At 29.4% G+C, this 18,026-nt stretch overlaps 1 protein-coding gene across 2 annotated transcripts; it reads left to right on the forward strand.

Moving 5' to 3' along the window:
* Positions 1-23: 23 nt before the first annotated feature.
* On the forward strand, positions 24-17,359 carry LOC107444725 (GRIP1-associated protein 1). 2 transcript variants are annotated; one of them, XM_071179499.1, is made up of 3 exons: positions 24-215; positions 6,939-9,232; positions 17,233-17,359. In XM_071179499.1, the coding sequence occupies exon 2, from the start codon at positions 6,943-6,945 to the stop codon at positions 9,226-9,228; it is 2,286 nt and encodes a 761-aa protein (XP_071035600.1). In that variant the 5' UTR covers positions 24-215; positions 6,939-6,942; the 3' UTR covers positions 9,229-9,232; positions 17,233-17,359. The 2 variants fall into 2 exon arrangements, with proteins under 2 accessions (XP_071035600.1, XP_015914424.2); XM_016058938.4 differs by lacking the exon at positions 17,233-17,359 and having other exon boundaries at positions 6,939-10,971.
* Positions 17,360-18,026: the final 667 nt, after the last annotated feature.

The following is an 18,026-nucleotide window of genomic DNA, read 5'->3' on the forward strand; positions in this document are numbered from 1 at the left end:
GAAACTCAGGTTTATGTACTTCTACTTCCACTTTTATTATTATTCTTGTGTTGTGGTTGTGACACTTTCACTTTTGTACGCGATATATTTTAATTTTTAAACTATTCCCTAAATTTTACATCCTCCGTCTGGATCTCTTTTATTCTTAATGTTTGTTACTTTTAAATTTTGGCTATTATTATTCTTACATTAAAGATCCTCATCTGTATATTTAGGTAAGTCTTAAAATCATAAATGAAATAAAATACGCCATCATATACTTAAGCTGAAATTATGAAGTTTTATTTATTACAGTTTCATTTATTTGTGTTGCATTAATTTTTTAATCTTATTGCATTAATTTTTCATAAAATGCATATGTATCCTAACTATAAGAGTAAGGTTTTAATAATCATAAGAAAAAATGCGAGATTCCATAAATTATCGTAGCATCTCTTAATAATTTCTAAAAATTTTGACTTTATCTTGCTAATATTTTAATGTGTAAAAATATCGTAATTGCAAACTTTGTTTCGTTTTAATCGTAATATTTGTTGAAGTAAGTATATTGCTTTGACAAAAGTTTGGGTAAAATAATTTTACTTATTCAAAATCAAGGTTTTGAATAAACTTACTAAGTGTATATTTATTGATAAAGCATCGTAGTGATATTCTAAAAATTTTGTTTCTTGTGTTTTTACTATTAAATGTAGTGGGGGAACATTAAAATATATGTTTGTAAATTTTTTTTCATTAGCTACCAAATATGTTTTTTTTTTATACTTTTTTATGTAGTGCTGGTTGCTTACTAGTGTATATATTTCATTTGCTATTGATAACAAATCTTACAGCTATTGTCTACAGCCAATTTAAACATTCAACTTTATTGTATCATTTGCTAAAGATTCTATTTTACCAATTCTTTTCAAATCTTATAGAGTAAGTACAAAAGTGAAGTACAAACAAATGAATATTATAAAATTATGCAAGGTGAATAGTTAAATTTTATAAGATTAAAAATGTAAAGGATTCGTTCAGGGGAAAAGTATTTAAAACACAATTCTAAACAGTACTCATAAATTACTAAAATAGCAACTGAAATACGAGTAGCGAGACACCCTGGTCTGATAGTAAGTTGTATAAAAAGTACTAACAAATAAGTTAAAGGAAGTAAAAGTGCTTAACTAGTGAAAGAATAAATCCTGAAAAATACTATCTAAGACAAAGAGAAAGAATTTAGTTATCAGTGGTCCCTAGAAAGCATTTAGAAATAATCAAGTTTTAGGCAAAGTTATTTAAAAATTAGTTCAATATATATCCAACTTAGCTGTAGCTCATAATAATAGAATCCTTAATAATTGTATTGATGAAACGATAAAGAAAACAGCTTTCAGTTTCTAAGCAAATATTTACGTATCAAGTCCCGCTCCTAGTTGTAATCATAAGGAAGTATTTTACTAAATGAAACTGGAAACACAATGATGCCAAATAATGGTATCTCCTTCGTATCCAAAAAGCATTTAATATTTATCCTGGGATCTCATTTGAGTTCAAGAAAAAAATTTAATGATCAAATTTAGGTCTGGATTATAATGAGATAAAAGAAAGGCATATTACTTTCAGTCTTGATCATTCTCACTTGATTTTGTGTGATAAAATTTGAAAAGTGCACCTATTCAAATTTAGAACAGGAGAATGTTCTTGGACTATCACCAATGGAGAATAGTCATATTGACTTCAAGGAGAAGGTATTTTGTAATGGTTACTTTCAGAAATAAAGTATTTCATAGACTGATTACAAAAATAGAAAATAAAAATATTAAATCAAATGTTCTGTACCAACTGAAATAAAGGAAGTTAGCAAATGTAAACATTATGACCATGTTATCTGGTATAGTAGTAAGAACAGTGAAAACCTCTGTAGTCCTAACATTAATAAATTATTAAGAATATTAGTAAATACTTTAAGTACTCTTTATTATATATTATTCCTACCATTTGCAAAATTGTTTGCATTATAAAAATTAAAAATTTTCATTTGTAGTTAAAATAAATAACTAAATACAGTTTTAAATTTCATATGTGTCGTGTGTCACAATACATTGCCTGTCCGTCATGTGAGTAAATGTTTTTTGGCAAAGTTATTTTCTTAAGATTTTATTTTATTATTTCATGTTTTAAAATTAAGTCTTTTTTTATTTAACTAAAAATTCTGAACTCATAATTATGCACCAGTTCAGAGCAGTTGGTCATATTGCTCCTTAACTCTAAATTTATGTCACTTTTTTGTCATTTCTCTTTCACCATGATTTTCTTTTATTAATAAATTTTTTTTTCTACTAAAGCAAATATTTTGCATTATTTTTAACTGGACGGAAAATAAGTAAAACCGCAAAATTTGGTAAGATATGTTGATATTTGGTATCCAAAATTAAGCTAAAAGGTCTCCTGGTATCGTTTCTGTGATGCTGTAGAGCTCCGATTATCCGAACTGGTCAGGACCGAATGTGGTTTGGATAGTTGAAAAGTTGTTTAAAATCTAGTGTAAATGATATCTAAAATAACTCTGGCGTGTTTAAAAGAAAAAAATTTTAAGTTTTAAATATTTTTATTTATTATTTTTAAACCTTTTTTTTTCCATTTTGAATTATTTTGATCATATTTCAGCATTTCATAATTTTTTTTATCAATTACTGATTTTACCACATTTTTCTTTATTTTCCATTGCAAAAGAAATAAAGCAAAGACTTTCATTTCAAAGAAGATGATCTTTTTTGAGCAGCCATATCCCTTATTCTTTTTAAATGAATCAACTAAACTGGATCAACATCATTTTGATGTTTTAGCCAATTCATTGCAATATCTAATGAACTGCATGCTTCTATATGAGAAGGTCCACTATCTTGAATTTGATCACCTACGTCTTCGTTTGTGGAGTTCCGATTTTCATTCAAAATTTCAGCAACAATTTCATCATCATTTAAAATTTGAAATCCCGGGTCGTTTTCAGTGCCTCGACACCAGTCTTCTATTTCTTCTGCTGTATAACCTGGCATCTTTTCATCGGAAGATCTACTAGTTCAGAAACTTCAGTTTTGTTTATTTTTTCGTTAAGAATTTTATTCCAAGATTTAAGATTCCAAGCACTGTAATCACTAATCATTAACCATAAGGGACAAGTACCATCCCCCAATTGTAGAACTTCAGCATGCATCTATTCAGAAGTTCCTTCCTCATTTCAACCATTGTAGACTGTCAAATTGAAGTTTGCATTCTTGGAAGATAATTTTCAGTTGAAGAGAGATAAAGGGGTACGTAGGTTTAACTGTATAACAATACATGTATGTATTGGCTACTATAAGAAAATTGCTAAAAAGGGTTGTGAATTAAATATGGTCTTCAGATGTAGTGGATATTATTTATTCTTCTAAATTTAGAAAAATTATCGATAAGTTAAAATTATTCTAAACTTTAAAAAAAAAGTGAATTCGGACATGGTTCGGATAATTGACGCTCTACTGTACATGGAATTGGCCAGTCTTAGTGCTTTAGTTTGCTGCCGAAAGACAAGTATTATAAGGTCAGGTGTGATTGCCAAATGCACTTGAATCCTTCATCCAACCACTGAAGTCGCCAGAATTTAAAGACTTAGCAAGATAAGTGATTATCCTAGAAAATAAATAAAACTAAAAAAATTCTGATAAATCTTAATTTCTTTCCTTCAAAAATCCTCTTATAATCTTAATTTACTCAGCTCTTAAATTATAACAAATGTATATTTTGTCAGGATGCCCTCACTGTTCTTAATTTGATGATATTTGACTTGATTTATATATATTACTTGATTTATATATATTTGACTTGATTTGATTTATATCACTTTTTTGGTTGATTCCCTTTTAGTTATTGACTTATTGAGCTTAATTTTTTAGGAAATATCTGAATTATGTTGCTGTCAACCTAGTATGTTAAACAATAACTTTCCTTGATTTGTTAATGTGAAGACAGACTTGACTGGTCTGATTTATACCAGTTATTTTATTTGTTTGACCCCTTTGTCATTCAAAAAGTTTCTTTTAATTGAAATTTTGACTATTGCATAATTTTTAAAGTGATAGGTGGTTTATCTTCTATACTATTTTGGCACCAAATGATAATTTTCCTGCAACTCCGAATTTCATTTTGCAATTTTTGGGATTTCTCTAAAAGAAATGCACCTGAAGCTGAAATTGAATAATAATCATCTACTTACAATTTAATATTAACCATCTACCTTTTTAAAATTTCATTTTCTTTAGATATTGTAATTTAACCTGTTTTCTATCACTTAAAAATTTTTCTCATTTCTTTTTAACAGAATTTCAAAAAAATAAATGAATAAATAACTGTAGCAGCATTTGGGCGGCTCTCCTATAGTTTTTGTGTAGTCAGCAGTTCTATGGTCACATTTCACACATCTAGGTGGGTGATTACATTGTTTCTGTTCATGGAAGTAGTCTTGTCACCTGTGGCATTGGGTTGGTCGGTTTGATTTTTTAAATTTCCTCGATTTTAACAGACATTCTGAATAAGTATTTAAGTTCATAAATGTTCTTACAGCTGGGATTGTTTTTGTCAATTTTACTACATACGTTAAAAGTGGGATTTTATTACCATTATTGCGTCTAAACATTTGTATGACGTTTGTGACGGCTTGATTATGATATTAAAATTTATCCTATTATGTAGGCTTGGTGACGAAATTTCAGGACTTTTTGGGATTCTTGCATAGCTCCGTAAATATTTGTTCTATCACGTTGAAACTCTTAAGTTTCCAGAACAACCATTTTTTTGCCAAGAATGTCGCCTAACCGAATCTTTCATAAGAAATACATTAGATGTTATTTTCTGTCTAAATTACATTAAAATTAAACTACTTTCTTGTAAATTTTCCAATTAATCTGCTTATTTAGGGTCTGTCTGAGATATTTAGTCTCATAACAAAAAAATAATCACCAAATTATACTCATATTTACATATTTGTGACAGTATACTTCGGTGTAACCAAAAAACAAGGATGTCATGAAATGTAAATATCTTTTCCTTTCAAATTTGAAAATATACCATCAGTAGTCGACAGAAGAATTTACAAGTTCATGTGTTAATCTTAAAAAATTATGCTGCCAGAAGAATTTGTATAGTACAGAATTTGAAACTTTCTGGTGAATGCTTACTGTGTTGACTAAGGATAGGATAATGTTCACGTTTTGATAAACTTATTGAAAAGTCTGGAATACTTACAATTGCAAATCCCATCTTTTTTTATTTAACTATGTTAAATGCTAATAGGATGAACTCAATCTGTTGGTTCGGGAATTCCCACATCCATCATTATCAACAACAGCTTTGACCAAGATTACCTGAAAATACATCCTAATAATCACCAAGTCCATATCAGTTATTTTGTCTACATTTTTGATCTGCAATCTGTTGATGATATCTAATTTTCCACATGCATTTAATCCTAACAGCGCACCTGAGTCTTGATTTACAATGTAGAATTCAAGAAAGAAAAAAAGCATTCATTTTAAAAATGTCTTAATATGTTGGCATGTTTCGTGGGTTCAAGTAAAGAATAGGGTGCCCCATGAATTGAGCACTGTAACTAGGAGTTTTTACCAGTACCTAAGCGCTTTTAGAAAAGCGGCCTGCCTCCGCCTGATCTTTGATCCACATAAATGCGCCCTCCTTGCTCTTTTTGTAAAAATAAGCCGCCATCCTTTAAGAACACTGAGAAGTTAGATCTACCACAGTAAGCCACATCCTTTAAGAACTTTTCTTTTTATGAAAAGGTTATTTTTTTAACCAATGCTAAGTCTTATTCAAATTTATTTAGATATTGATAATTATTTAACTTTAATTTGAAAATTTTTAATTTCATTCCTTTATTTTAGTAAGATTTTTTTTTATGTTATAAATGTTGTTAAAATTCGCATGATATTCGGCCTCAGAGATATTCACATCTTTTACTTATGAGTTTTTTAGTGATTTTAAATGTTACCATTATTTTCTTAAATTCCGTTCATTTGAGAAAAAAAAAAAGCACCTTTGAGTGTTTATTTTCTCATATTTTTCTGTTTAAAATATATAAAAAATCTTCAAAGTTGTTCATCAATTTATTATTTTTTTTACTTTACTTTTTTTTTGAAGAAAATGTATATACAGAGATAATCTTTTAGCTTGCCTTACTTTATTTTTCAAAAGCTTCAAATTTTTCTGTTATTGTGTTAATGATTGAGAATTACTTTGGTAAATATGCACACAAAATAGTATTAGAGGGTAATTTAAAAATTAGGATCAAATTCGGTTACATAACATTACACAGTTTGATAAATTTTTACGGTGGTGAATGTCCTTTCAAAACTCAAAGTGCCCTTTTCTGTGAGGAAACACCCATCCTGCCCTTTTTTATTCCTTGGGAGAACTCTGCTTTCACTGTGTATGAAATCTTCCATTTCCCTATTATCTCGACCTCAATCACTTTACTGTTAGGAAAGCTCACTTTTAAATCATTTTCCCTGCTTACGGTAGGAATATAAAAATTCGCCGAAATAAAAAGAGTAACCTATTGTAGACTTTTACCGTTTTGTGCTCGCCTGTTTAATAATTACGGTAGTTCAGTAATGTAAATCATGTTTAAAGTTAATTATGTGACAATGAAGATACGATTTAACTAGCTAAAATGCTAAAACGATATTGCGTTTTCAATGTTATAATTTTCCCCCTTTTTCTTCTGTCTTGTTATTTATTCCAAGATTTGACTGTATTATTATGTGTATAAAATTTTCTTGCATTCCTTTTTTTTTTACTTTTAATTACCTAATTTTCCTCTGCACTACAATTTTTCTTAATGTATCCATAATATTTTTACTTTATTTGGATGGGAAATCATTTACTTAAATATATATATTTCCTTTCAGAAATATGGCCACTGCTTTATCTGATGAAGAGTTTCAGCGCATGCAAATGCAATTATTGGAACTTAGAACTAAAAATTACAATCTTGGAGAAAAGAATGTGAAAGTACAATCTGAACTGTTGCAAAACAACCAAAAATTGGAAGAGCTAAGAAAAGAACTTGTTAAATGTCAGAGAATAATATCCCGAGGCAAAAACTATAAGGAAGTTGAACAGTTTTTACAGGAAAATGAAGCTCTTCAACTTAAATTACAAATGCAAGAGGACGAGTTTCGATTACAGAATGAAACTTTGATGCAAGAAGTTTCAAGCTTAGTCAACTCTAACGAGATGTTAACTAAGGAATTAGAATTAATGAAAGCTGGGCATTTATCAACATCTGAGCAGTATAAACAAGATGACATTATTAAGCTTCAGGCTGAAAATGCAGCGCTTAAGAAACTGCTTTCTGATTATCAGAATGAAGGTAGTGCAATAGGTGAAAGTGAATTTGATTCAACCAAAAAGATAGAATTAGAACTTAAATCAAACACTGCTTTGGAAGAAAACAAACTACTTCAGGCAAATATGAGAAAGATGGAAAATGATTTCAAAGAACAGCTTTTAAAAATGCAAACTGAAAATGAGAAAAGCTCAGAAAAGCTAAAACGAAAGCAAGAAAGCTTCTCAAAATTGCAAGATGAAAAAGAAAAATTATACAACGAGAATAAAAATGCTCTTGAAAGTCTGCAAACCACCAAAGATATGGAAGTTCAGCAATTGAAGGATCAAATTCGAAATATGCAATCCGAATTCAAACAAGCTTTGCTGTTTAATGAACAGTTAACTAGTGGGGAAGTTAATAAAGATAGTGATGCAGTGGTGGAATTAAGTGGAGATACAGCTACTTTTGACTGCTCCATAAGTGAGACAAAACTATCACTGTTGAACATCCAAAGTAAAATTCAGACATTGAATAAGCAACTATCAGAATCTGAAGAAGCTAGAAAGGATCTTGAAAAATCAAATGAAGATTTAATCGCTAAGCTACAAGATATAGAAAAAGCCAAGAAAGAAATCGAGGATTCTTTTCTCGAGAAATCCAAATTGGCTGAAAATCGCAAGCAGTTGATGGACACCATGAAAAATCATCTTCTAGAAACAACTAATAAACATGCTAGTGAAATCGAAAACCTGACAAGGCAGTTGGCAGATGAACAAGATAAACTGCAAAAGCTCTTTGATAAAGAAAAGGAAACTGAAACAAAACTCATCGAGTCTAGAAATGATGTGCAGATGTTGAAAGAGGAATTGGAAAGACTTCGCACAGATTGCAAAGGTTCAGACTCTAAAGTAAAGGACTTGGAAGATGAATTGCAGAAAAAAACAGTCGAGTTTGAAATCATAATAGACGATAAAGAAAAAGAACACGCCAATGCTATGGATAACTTAAAAGAGGAAATGGAGAGCGTCGTCAAAGATTTAACGATTCAGTTGGAAGTTGCTAAAGCTGAGAGAATGGAATTCGAAGAGAAAATTAAAGTTTTGCAACAAGAAGCAAAAGATTCTGTCGATGAACGAAAAATTCAGGAAAAGAAGGGAGTTGCCATGGTTAAAGACCTGAAACGTCAACTACAAGTTGAAAGGAACCGCGCAGAAAAATTGCAGGAACGTCTTCAGGAAGTTCTAAATGACCAAAACCGCCCCGTCGATGACATATTGCAGTCTGCCGGTAATTTTGAAAAAGGTAAAGGGGATGCAAGTAGCATCAGTTCCTGGAGCTATGTATCTGGAGGAACAGCTGAAAGAGAAAATAAAGATGTTACTCTGCAGAGTGACACTTCTTCGGGAGGGCATGACTCCCCAAACCGCCTGTCACCCTCCATATTAGAAACTGAAACTAACAGCCTGATTGCTAAAGTTGCAGAACTTCAGCAAAACAATTCAACTCTGGGGGAGAAAGTTAGCCATTTAGAATTGAGTAATGAAGCTCTCGTGGATGATGTGTTGAAGAAAACTGCCCTGATACAGTTCTATTGTATGGAGGGTCGTTCGGAGCATCATGCGTCTGGCTCCTCCCAGGATAAATTGACAATTAAACGCATTGTAGATTTTATCAAAGATAGAGGTGATGAAAATTTAAAAGAAATAAATAGGCGAATGCAGAGATTGCTAGAAGAAACTCTTACAAAAAACATGCATTTACAAAATGACATTGAAGTCCTGTCCAATGAAGTGTCTCGTTTATCTAAGCTTGCTAGTATGCCTGTTGAAAATGGGCTGCAAAGTGCTGTTTATGTCAATGAGGCTTAAAAAAGTAACGTAATTCATTTTAGTAATCTAGTCACTTTTAATTCAACTTATAAAATGATATCTACTATGGTTACATATTTTATCATATAGTATGCAAAAGCTTATTCTTAATCAAAACAAAATTCTTTCGTTTCCTCGGAAAAATATATGATGCATAGGCCTCTGGAGGTTAATGTGCGTCAATATGTTATGTCTATGGAACCTGTATTTGTGTTAGAACATTTTGAAACATTAAGCCTTTCGATTAGGTGCCAATTTTATACATCCAAAGTTTAAGTGGAAATGCTCAGTAGATACGAAGACCCTAAAGTATCACGTATAGAATTCCCAAAGTTCCAAAAAAAAAAAATTGTAATTGCGAATTTATGTAATAAATATTCTTTCACATATATTTTGGAAGAGCAAAAAGAATTTCGTATAGTGCTTAAAACTGGTTCTTTAAATCTAAATAACAGTTTTGGAAGTATTTGATGTTAATAATCGCTTTTATTTAATCATCAGACTATCTAATGGCCAGGCTCTTAAACAGTGTTATTTGAACTGTTATTTCTTAACAAAAAAGTATACTTAAGAATAAACTCTTTTACTTATTATAAATGGCTCCATTTTTGAAAGCTGGTCTTTCAAAATGTATTAACAGTTTCGATACATAAACTTAACCAGGTCTTCTGATATTGTTTTCATAGAATTGCTAGCCTGCGGGTTCCTTGAGTAAAATTATGCTTAAAATAGACGCCAAACGTTACATAGAATTGTAAGCTGAACCATACTCATGTGACCTAATCTTAAAAGCTTAACTGTGAACTTATTTTAATAACTTTTCCTCTCCTATTACATGGATTTTGACTTTTTAAATGGCATAAGGGAAACTTATCAATCGAGTCCCTTCCATATGGAATTACAGTTAAAGCGCTGATTGTACCACCAATCACAGCACAATTTATCATGATTAAAAAAAAAAAATTAAGCAAATTTTAAAATATTTGTGGCTGTTAATTATTTTGTAAAAGCATGTATATTATAAACAAGCATTCAGGTGTATTTAAATTTTGTCAATTATAAATTTCAGAAAAAAATTCGTGTGAAAACAAAGTGTAAAGGAAAGATACAACTTTTCTTTTCAAAATTTCGTTAAAACTTAGTTCTTTTTAGTTTTAAGTAACCTTTCTTTGTTAAGATTAAAACAAGATTTGGTTGTGTATATATATAAATTTATCTTATTATACTTGAGTGCGAGAAAAGTGCTAAAAAAATTGTTTTTGTTCTTTTCTTTACTGTCTTTTTTGGGTTTTAAAAGTTCTTGCTATCATAACTATAAAACCTATACTATATTTCATATCGCTGGTACCATGCCAAAAAATAAAGAAAACTGATTTTTTGGCGAATGGCGTGATGCCAACCATGCATAAAAAGAGTCCACATTTTAAACTGGTTGTAACGCCCATTAAAAGTCTTAATTTTCTGATATTTATTTATTTGTTAGCTTTTATTGAAAAAAAAACAAATGCATTCCTTGTTTGTAAAGTTATAAGTTTATTCTTTTTACATTTTTTCTCTGCTATTTCTTTTTTATGTTGAGCTTATTATTGTTATCAAAAAAGAGCTAAGAGGAATAATATTAAAAAGCGTGATATTTTTAATTGATTATACTTATAAAACTAGTGATTCTTTATTGGTAATTAATTGTTGTTTACCTATGAAATCTTTCTATGTTAATAAAATAAAGAATTATTTAGACCGTGAGACTAAGCAAATTATTTTATTCAAATGAAAAAAAAGGCAACTTTCATTTTATTTTTTTACTTTTATCATTAACAGGGTGCGTAGTCAAATTATTCAACAAAAAGTAAGCTTCTTTTAAGCACTTTTCAAGCACTCAAAAAATATTTTTAAGCCCTTTTAAAAAATATCATAATTAGGCAGGGTTGGAAAATTTTGGACAATTGACGGTTTTACCTTGTTTTCACCGTCATGTCAAAAAAAAAAAAAAAAAAAAAAAAAAAAAAAAAAAAAAAAAAANAAAAAAAAACCTTTTGGCATTGTTTTTTGACAATTGTCAAAAATCATGAAATTTTGAATCATGTAAAACGACTGGCGTTTTTATACGCTACAGACTGGCAATACGCCGAAATAGATTGGGGTTGAATTAATTGTGAAAACGTTGAATAGTAACAATGTGAACTGTGTCTTTTGCATAATTCGAAGGGAAAATCAATCTCATTTTGAAAAAGGGTAAATTAAGTACTATTATAAAAATACCCAATGAAAAAAGCACCTTTAAGGGCTTTTAAGAAACGAAAATAAGCACTTTTTGAAAACGCTACGCACCCTGATTAATTATCACAGTGCTTTAATATTTAAACATTATTTTGAAAGTTTAGAAGTACAAGCTTTTTTTTATGAGCTTTATTACATTAGTGACTAAAAAGAATCTGGTACTTGCACTTCAAGAAGATCACAATACCCAGACATGTGATCTAGGACGTCGGCGCCAGCTGATTGTTTGTAAGCAAAATGGCGTATTAAAGTTGAGTTCAGTTTCTCTACATAAGTTAGGATGTTAATTAACTTGAAGATAAATAAATATAACGCCATTATCGCTCATCGAATTTGTTGAGATATAATTCTCTTTCGTCTACATCTTTTACTTATTATTTGTTTATGCATTTTATTGCAAACGTGATATCTTTTTGTTTTGTGTGTCTGGCAACCTCGATGCATGATTTGTTTATGTTCTACGTGGCTTCATACCTGTCTTTGTGTTAAGTAAGAAATATGTAGTGAAAAAATTGAAATCCTTGTGAAAGAATCTTTGTGTAAGAAAATAGAATCACAGAGAATTGATACTTGACGGGCTGGCTTATTTGGAATAATATAGAAAGAACAGTTTCTAACGTAAACAAATACCAGTTTCTAACGTAAACAAATACCAATCAGGATCGAGATACCCACCCTCCGTCACTTGCAGGTGTCGTTTTTTATCACGCTATTGGAAGATGGTATATCAAATCGTTTTCTTTTCTGAAAATGATTCATTTGTTTGTTTACTTCGATCGTCTAGCACGAGAAATTAAATTTTAAATTTAGTAGATATCTATAAGCACATTTGTGAAAAGACTTCTGGATTTAATTATTATAGTTATGTACCTCGTGAAACTACCGGGTTACTGTTTATTTTTACGCCAAAAAGTTTGAAAGAGCGCTTCAACTAATATTAATATATTTATAGCGTTTACAATATGACGCGTTTCTTTATTTTAACTTTAGCTTAATCCGTTTAATCTTGGCAGAAAACGAATTCGGACAACTCTACTAGCATACTATGATGCAATCCAAAAATAACAAACGGCGATATTTTACACGGATACAGCCCAAATAGGGGATAACACTAAAAACATGGCGATATTACATCAATGTTGTGATATTAATTTTCCTAAATTTATTTACTCCTTTTAGAATTTATAAAATAAAGAAGACACTTATGAATGGTAAAATTACCCGAAAATTTAAAATAAAACTTATTAGAATATCAAGCCTCGGCAAACCACACGTAACATAAGCGGAGGTACACCGGAAGTTTTCTATATTTCTTCCGTTTCCAGGAAATTTGTTATTGTTTACGTTCAGTCACCCATGCATAGGTAAAGAATTCTACCATCTGCACTCCATTTAATTCTTAATAAAAATTTTGAGCAATTGACCCACAGCCTGTTTGAAAATTCTTGATTTGTAGCAAGCATGTCTTATTTTATTTGTTATAAACTCACGAAGAATCTATTAAATTTTTATAGGTATAATAGATTTTTTCTGCCTCCATTCCTTTTATTTCTCATCTGCAATACTAAGTTTTTGAATTATTTGTGTAAATATGTAAATATTCATTGTTTGAAAAGTTTCTTTGTCTAAGAAATTCTTTATTCCTAATTATTGGTTTGGGTAAATTATTTTATTATTGTTTAATATCGATTTTGAATAAATATATCAAGAAGTCTTTATTATTATAGTTACTATGTTATTAGTTATTACCAGTTTATTTTCTTTGTATTTATGTGAAACTGTCGATATTTTATTAAATTATAAGGTCATTACCTTTTTTTTCCCCAAATATTTTGCTGTTGTCTCATATTTTAAATAGAGTCAAAATAATTTGTTTTAACAATAGCAAGAAGAAGAAAAAAAACTTTGAGTGAATTTATTTTCAATAAATTGCTAAAATGTTTGTATTTGTTGTAAAAATTGATGATATATATCCCTTATCTGTTTTAATAAATATTGAAGCTTTGTATGTTTTTGAAAAATCTGTTTATTTTATATCAGGGGTATTCTTTTTTACATAATTTATTGCTGAGTGCATCTAGAAATTAACTCCAATTTATGGTTGAAAGGCATTCTTACGCAACTTTATTTTAAAGACAAATTTAATACTTGTAGAATTTGAAATTGCATTTACGGGCATCGTATCATTGGTGATGTGGAGGGTATCAGTATTGCCAGATTGGGCTACAAGTAGCGGATTGGGCTACTTTAAAAAGTCCCCGCTACTCAAAATCGAATTTGGGCTACCCGCTGCTTTTTGGGCTACTCATTATTTTTTAAACGCTACAATTTTTAAAAGTGCGCTACTTTCTTACAGAATTTTATGCTACTGTTCTTACAGAAATAATTTTTTTTTTTTTTTTAATTTTTCCTTTCCTATTGTAAAATGATTCTAAAAAGTCTAGTTTGTTTATATTTTTTAAAAAGGAATTTTTTTTTTTTTCTTCCTGAAAACGCATCAGCTTTAGTTTTGGATCAGTTTTGCTGCGCCGATTTTAGAATCTCTCCATATCTATGCTTCAAATCAGACTCGTGAAATCGTTTATCTTCTGGAATAATCACGTGACCTTTAATCTGAGAAATATTGAATTTGTCGAAATTTTTAACGAATGAAATTTAACTTATTTCTTTTAATTTAGTAGAAATATATTATATAACGTAGTTTTTGGGGGCTACAAAATGTTCGAATCCTTTACTTCTGGAACTCCCATTCGCTACTTTTTTATCTTAAGTTCTGGCAACAGTGGAGGGTATATGTCTCTCAATAGCTTAGAACGAAAAATTCAAAATGTCGGAGCATGAATAGAACAAGCACGATAACCACGTGAACAATATTAGATCAGAAAAACTTTTTAGCTGGTACTTTTTTTTTGTTTTTTACCACAATAAAGGACTCACGACTTGCTCTTCCTCCATCTTTTTTATTTCACTTATTACACATGACTCTTCCCTTCGGGAACACCGCGTATCTTTTAAAAAATTTTATTAGCCCTGGTACGTTCACGGATAACTGAATTGATCTTAATTATTGGCTATACATAAATTTTTCATTTTTTTTACGAGATAATTTTTTTTTCATGGCTACGAGGCTCCGCCCTCAATAAAATTATTGTAACTTTATGTTAGAACATTTTGTTAACATGTTAATCAGTGGCGTACTTTTTGGGGGACAAAAACCCCTCCGAATTATACATTTCTTGATTATGAGCGATGTAGATGTAAAAAAGATTTCATTATTTATTTTTTTAAAATTTAAACATTTAGAATACAAGACGATAGAAAGCGTTTACTTTTCTGTAGTCTATAAAATCAGCTAGTATTATGAGCTTGCATGTGTGAAATGAAATATACGTTAGGGATTTTTAATTTTGTGTACGATACGATACTTTTTCATAATTTAAGTTATTTCTATTTATATGATTTATAACATACAAGTGTTTTATGATATGATAATTTGTTTTAATACTTATTTTAACAAAAAAATGGAATATTTGCATTGTTAGCGTTAAACTGTGTCAACGAAACTTAACCCTAATTTAGAATAAAACTTCCCCGTGAATTTAACTGCTATAAATAATAAATATGAAATATTTATTATAATTTAAAATATAAATCATTTTATTTTGTTTTGTATAATATTAAAAAAAGTGGGTGACGTGATAATTTGGCAAATCGTCTTTAGAATTTTAAATATGTAATTAATTATACGATTATCATAAATCCAATTTTAAATGTTGTAAAAACATAATTTGTTGATAAATTCTCCATCAGTGTTCTTGATTTAAATATTAATAAAAGAGTTTTTTTATAGCAAGAAAGCTTTGTAATATTTGATTTTTAATAACTTTCAAAAGATTTTCTGTCTCAGAATCGATTCTGAAACTTTTTAAGATATTAGTCCATCTAACTTCATTTTTTAAATATTAAGCTATGTTAAGACAAAAGTTTTTTTGGATAATCTTATTTTTAACGTAGACAGTTTTATAAATTTTTATTTTTCTATAGCATATTTGAAAATTTTATAAAGGATATAACATTTGTTTTGTGCTTTTCCAATCAATTTTTAGCATTTTGATAGTTTAATATTAAGTAACGAAGAATATAACTAGACTTATTGTGTAAAAAGTGCTAGCCTGAAATGAATTTTTTATTTTTGCAATAGGCAAGTTTCTTACGTTAAATAACTGTTTGCAATAAATATCGAACATGGAATTGTCACGATTATTATTTATAACTGTAGTTATTGAATATGTTAATATCGCGATAATTATTGAATACGATATTATAGTGAGTCTTGATGAATTTTTATTTGGCTAATGAAAATACCAGCAAATAATATAAATTAATGTAGATAAATATCGTGATATATTGATAAACTTATAATATTTTTAACAATACATCGCGATGTTAAAATTTAGATCTTATCGGTTATTGGAACCAATGTTCATGTTGACAAAGCGGAAAAGCAGTAGCCAACAAGACTCCTATAAACAGCAAGTGCGTGAAAGACTTATTACGAATTTTTACCCTCTGCTATGCTTAGCTTAGTACAGTTAACCATTCCTATTGTTATTGTATTAATACTGTTTACAATATGGCGTACTATCTACCCTTTAATTTATAAATCCGTTTAACTACAGCTTGATAACACAAAAAATGCAAATAACAATCAAAACTTGGCATCTCTTACTATAATGATGTAATATCAATATCCTTAAATCTTTTTTTGGCTGACGACCTTTTATTATGTATACAATATAGTAGAATCTTATGAATGGTAAAATTAAATGTAAATTCAAATACAATGCAAGAGTTATTTCCAACGATATCAAAATTCAGTTGAAATATAGTCTTGTTAACTTAACATAATAGGGGAATATATACAAGGACCGATCAAGCCAAATTGAGGCCCACAAAATTTTTCGGGCCCCTAAGAAAATATTTTAATATTAAATTTCTGAAGAGTAGTCCTAACAATAAAAATAATCTATTGAGCTGCATGATTCATGAGAAACATTCTAAAAAAATTTGAAAGCAAACAATTGAAGAATATTTTTCTAAGATCTAAATATTAAAGCAAAATATAAAACAACAAAACAATATCGTATGAAAATAAAAATTGTTTGGTGACCACAAACAATTGAAATCAGTGGTTTTTGCTATAAGTCACTGATTAGCTATATTATTTCAAAGATTGTAGCCTTCCATCTACAGCTTTCCAATTATTTGTTAAGAATAAGCTTTTAGTTCTAGTTGACACTAATCACTTATAAGAGACTTTGCGAATAGGCATTGTCGTTGCATTTGCTTAAGCCGTTGTAGTAAAAATTGCACCAATTAAAATTCAGCTGTACTTTCGAATTTGATTAGTACAATGTTTACACTAGTTTGTTTTATCACAATATAAAGAATTTTAAAGTAATATTGTGGATTTTTTACTAATTTTTGAGGCCCCCAGAAGGTGATAATCAGGCCCTGAATATATACCTTAATTCTTTAAGATTCAGTCTTAAGAATCTTGTTTCTGTTTGCACAGAGTTAGAGACGAAACCTTTCGTATTGCCTGCAAAAAAATCGCATACGAATGAGAACGACCTTCTAACCACTTAGCATCTTCAGTTTACTTAACCATAATATATAAGCATAAATAACCTTAACTTAAACTGTGATGATTTTTTCCTTCCTCAGTTCAAGTTCCAATGCGGTTTCCAAGCGTGGAATAGTTCCTACTTTGGCTATCAAGGAAAAGTATCTTTGTTTGCCAAGGTCCCTACGAATGGAAAAGTACACTTTAAATGCGTTAATTTTTTTTTCTCCCTAATTTCCAAAACAATGACTGTAATTATTTATTTTTTTTAAAAAAAAGTACAATAATTAATGTATAATAATAAATAAAATAAATTCTGATACATATACTGTCGATTATCAGATGGCTATTAATTCCCACTTATTCATTAAAACCGTAATATGAGGGGGAGCGAAAAATATAGTTTCGACCCATGAAATATTCGTTAGTCTTAAAAGTCAATTTATTTTTTTCGATCCGGCATTGAAAGGTTGTTGCTAATTAGGGTGAATAAATTATTGATTAAAAATAAAATCTTATAACAAATGCACCGAAACATTACTTTCCGTTCCTCTTAATATATTGCTGTTCATTCTGTGAATCTTTTCGGATTAATAATTTTCCCCAGAGAGAGGGATTTTCTACCTGTTCGAATAGTTTTATTTCTTGTATATATCTAAGGTTTAATTTTTTTCCAGTTATATACATAAAAACTAAGATGACATGCGAATCTTTAGACAACGGTCTCTAAGATATTTGTGACATATCATCATAATTCAAAGATCGAATCATTTAATACCACCAACTAAAATGACAATTCTCATTTTAAAATTGTAACCGTTTTGAGTTTAAGGCACTCCAATGGTATAAACTCGAAACAAAGATCAAGACATTAGTGTGGCTTTCTATTTCAAGT

Source organism: Parasteatoda tepidariorum, chromosome 4, assembly GCF_043381705.1.
Source record: "Parasteatoda tepidariorum isolate YZ-2023 chromosome 4, CAS_Ptep_4.0, whole genome shotgun sequence".
Lineage (NCBI taxonomy): Eukaryota > Metazoa > Arthropoda > Arachnida > Araneae > Theridiidae > Parasteatoda > Parasteatoda tepidariorum.

Coding starts and splice junctions, on each gene's coding strand:
- LOC107444725 (XM_071179499.1), top strand. CDS start 6,943: ATGGCCACTGCTTTATCTGATGAAGAGTTTCAGCGCATGCAAATGCAA.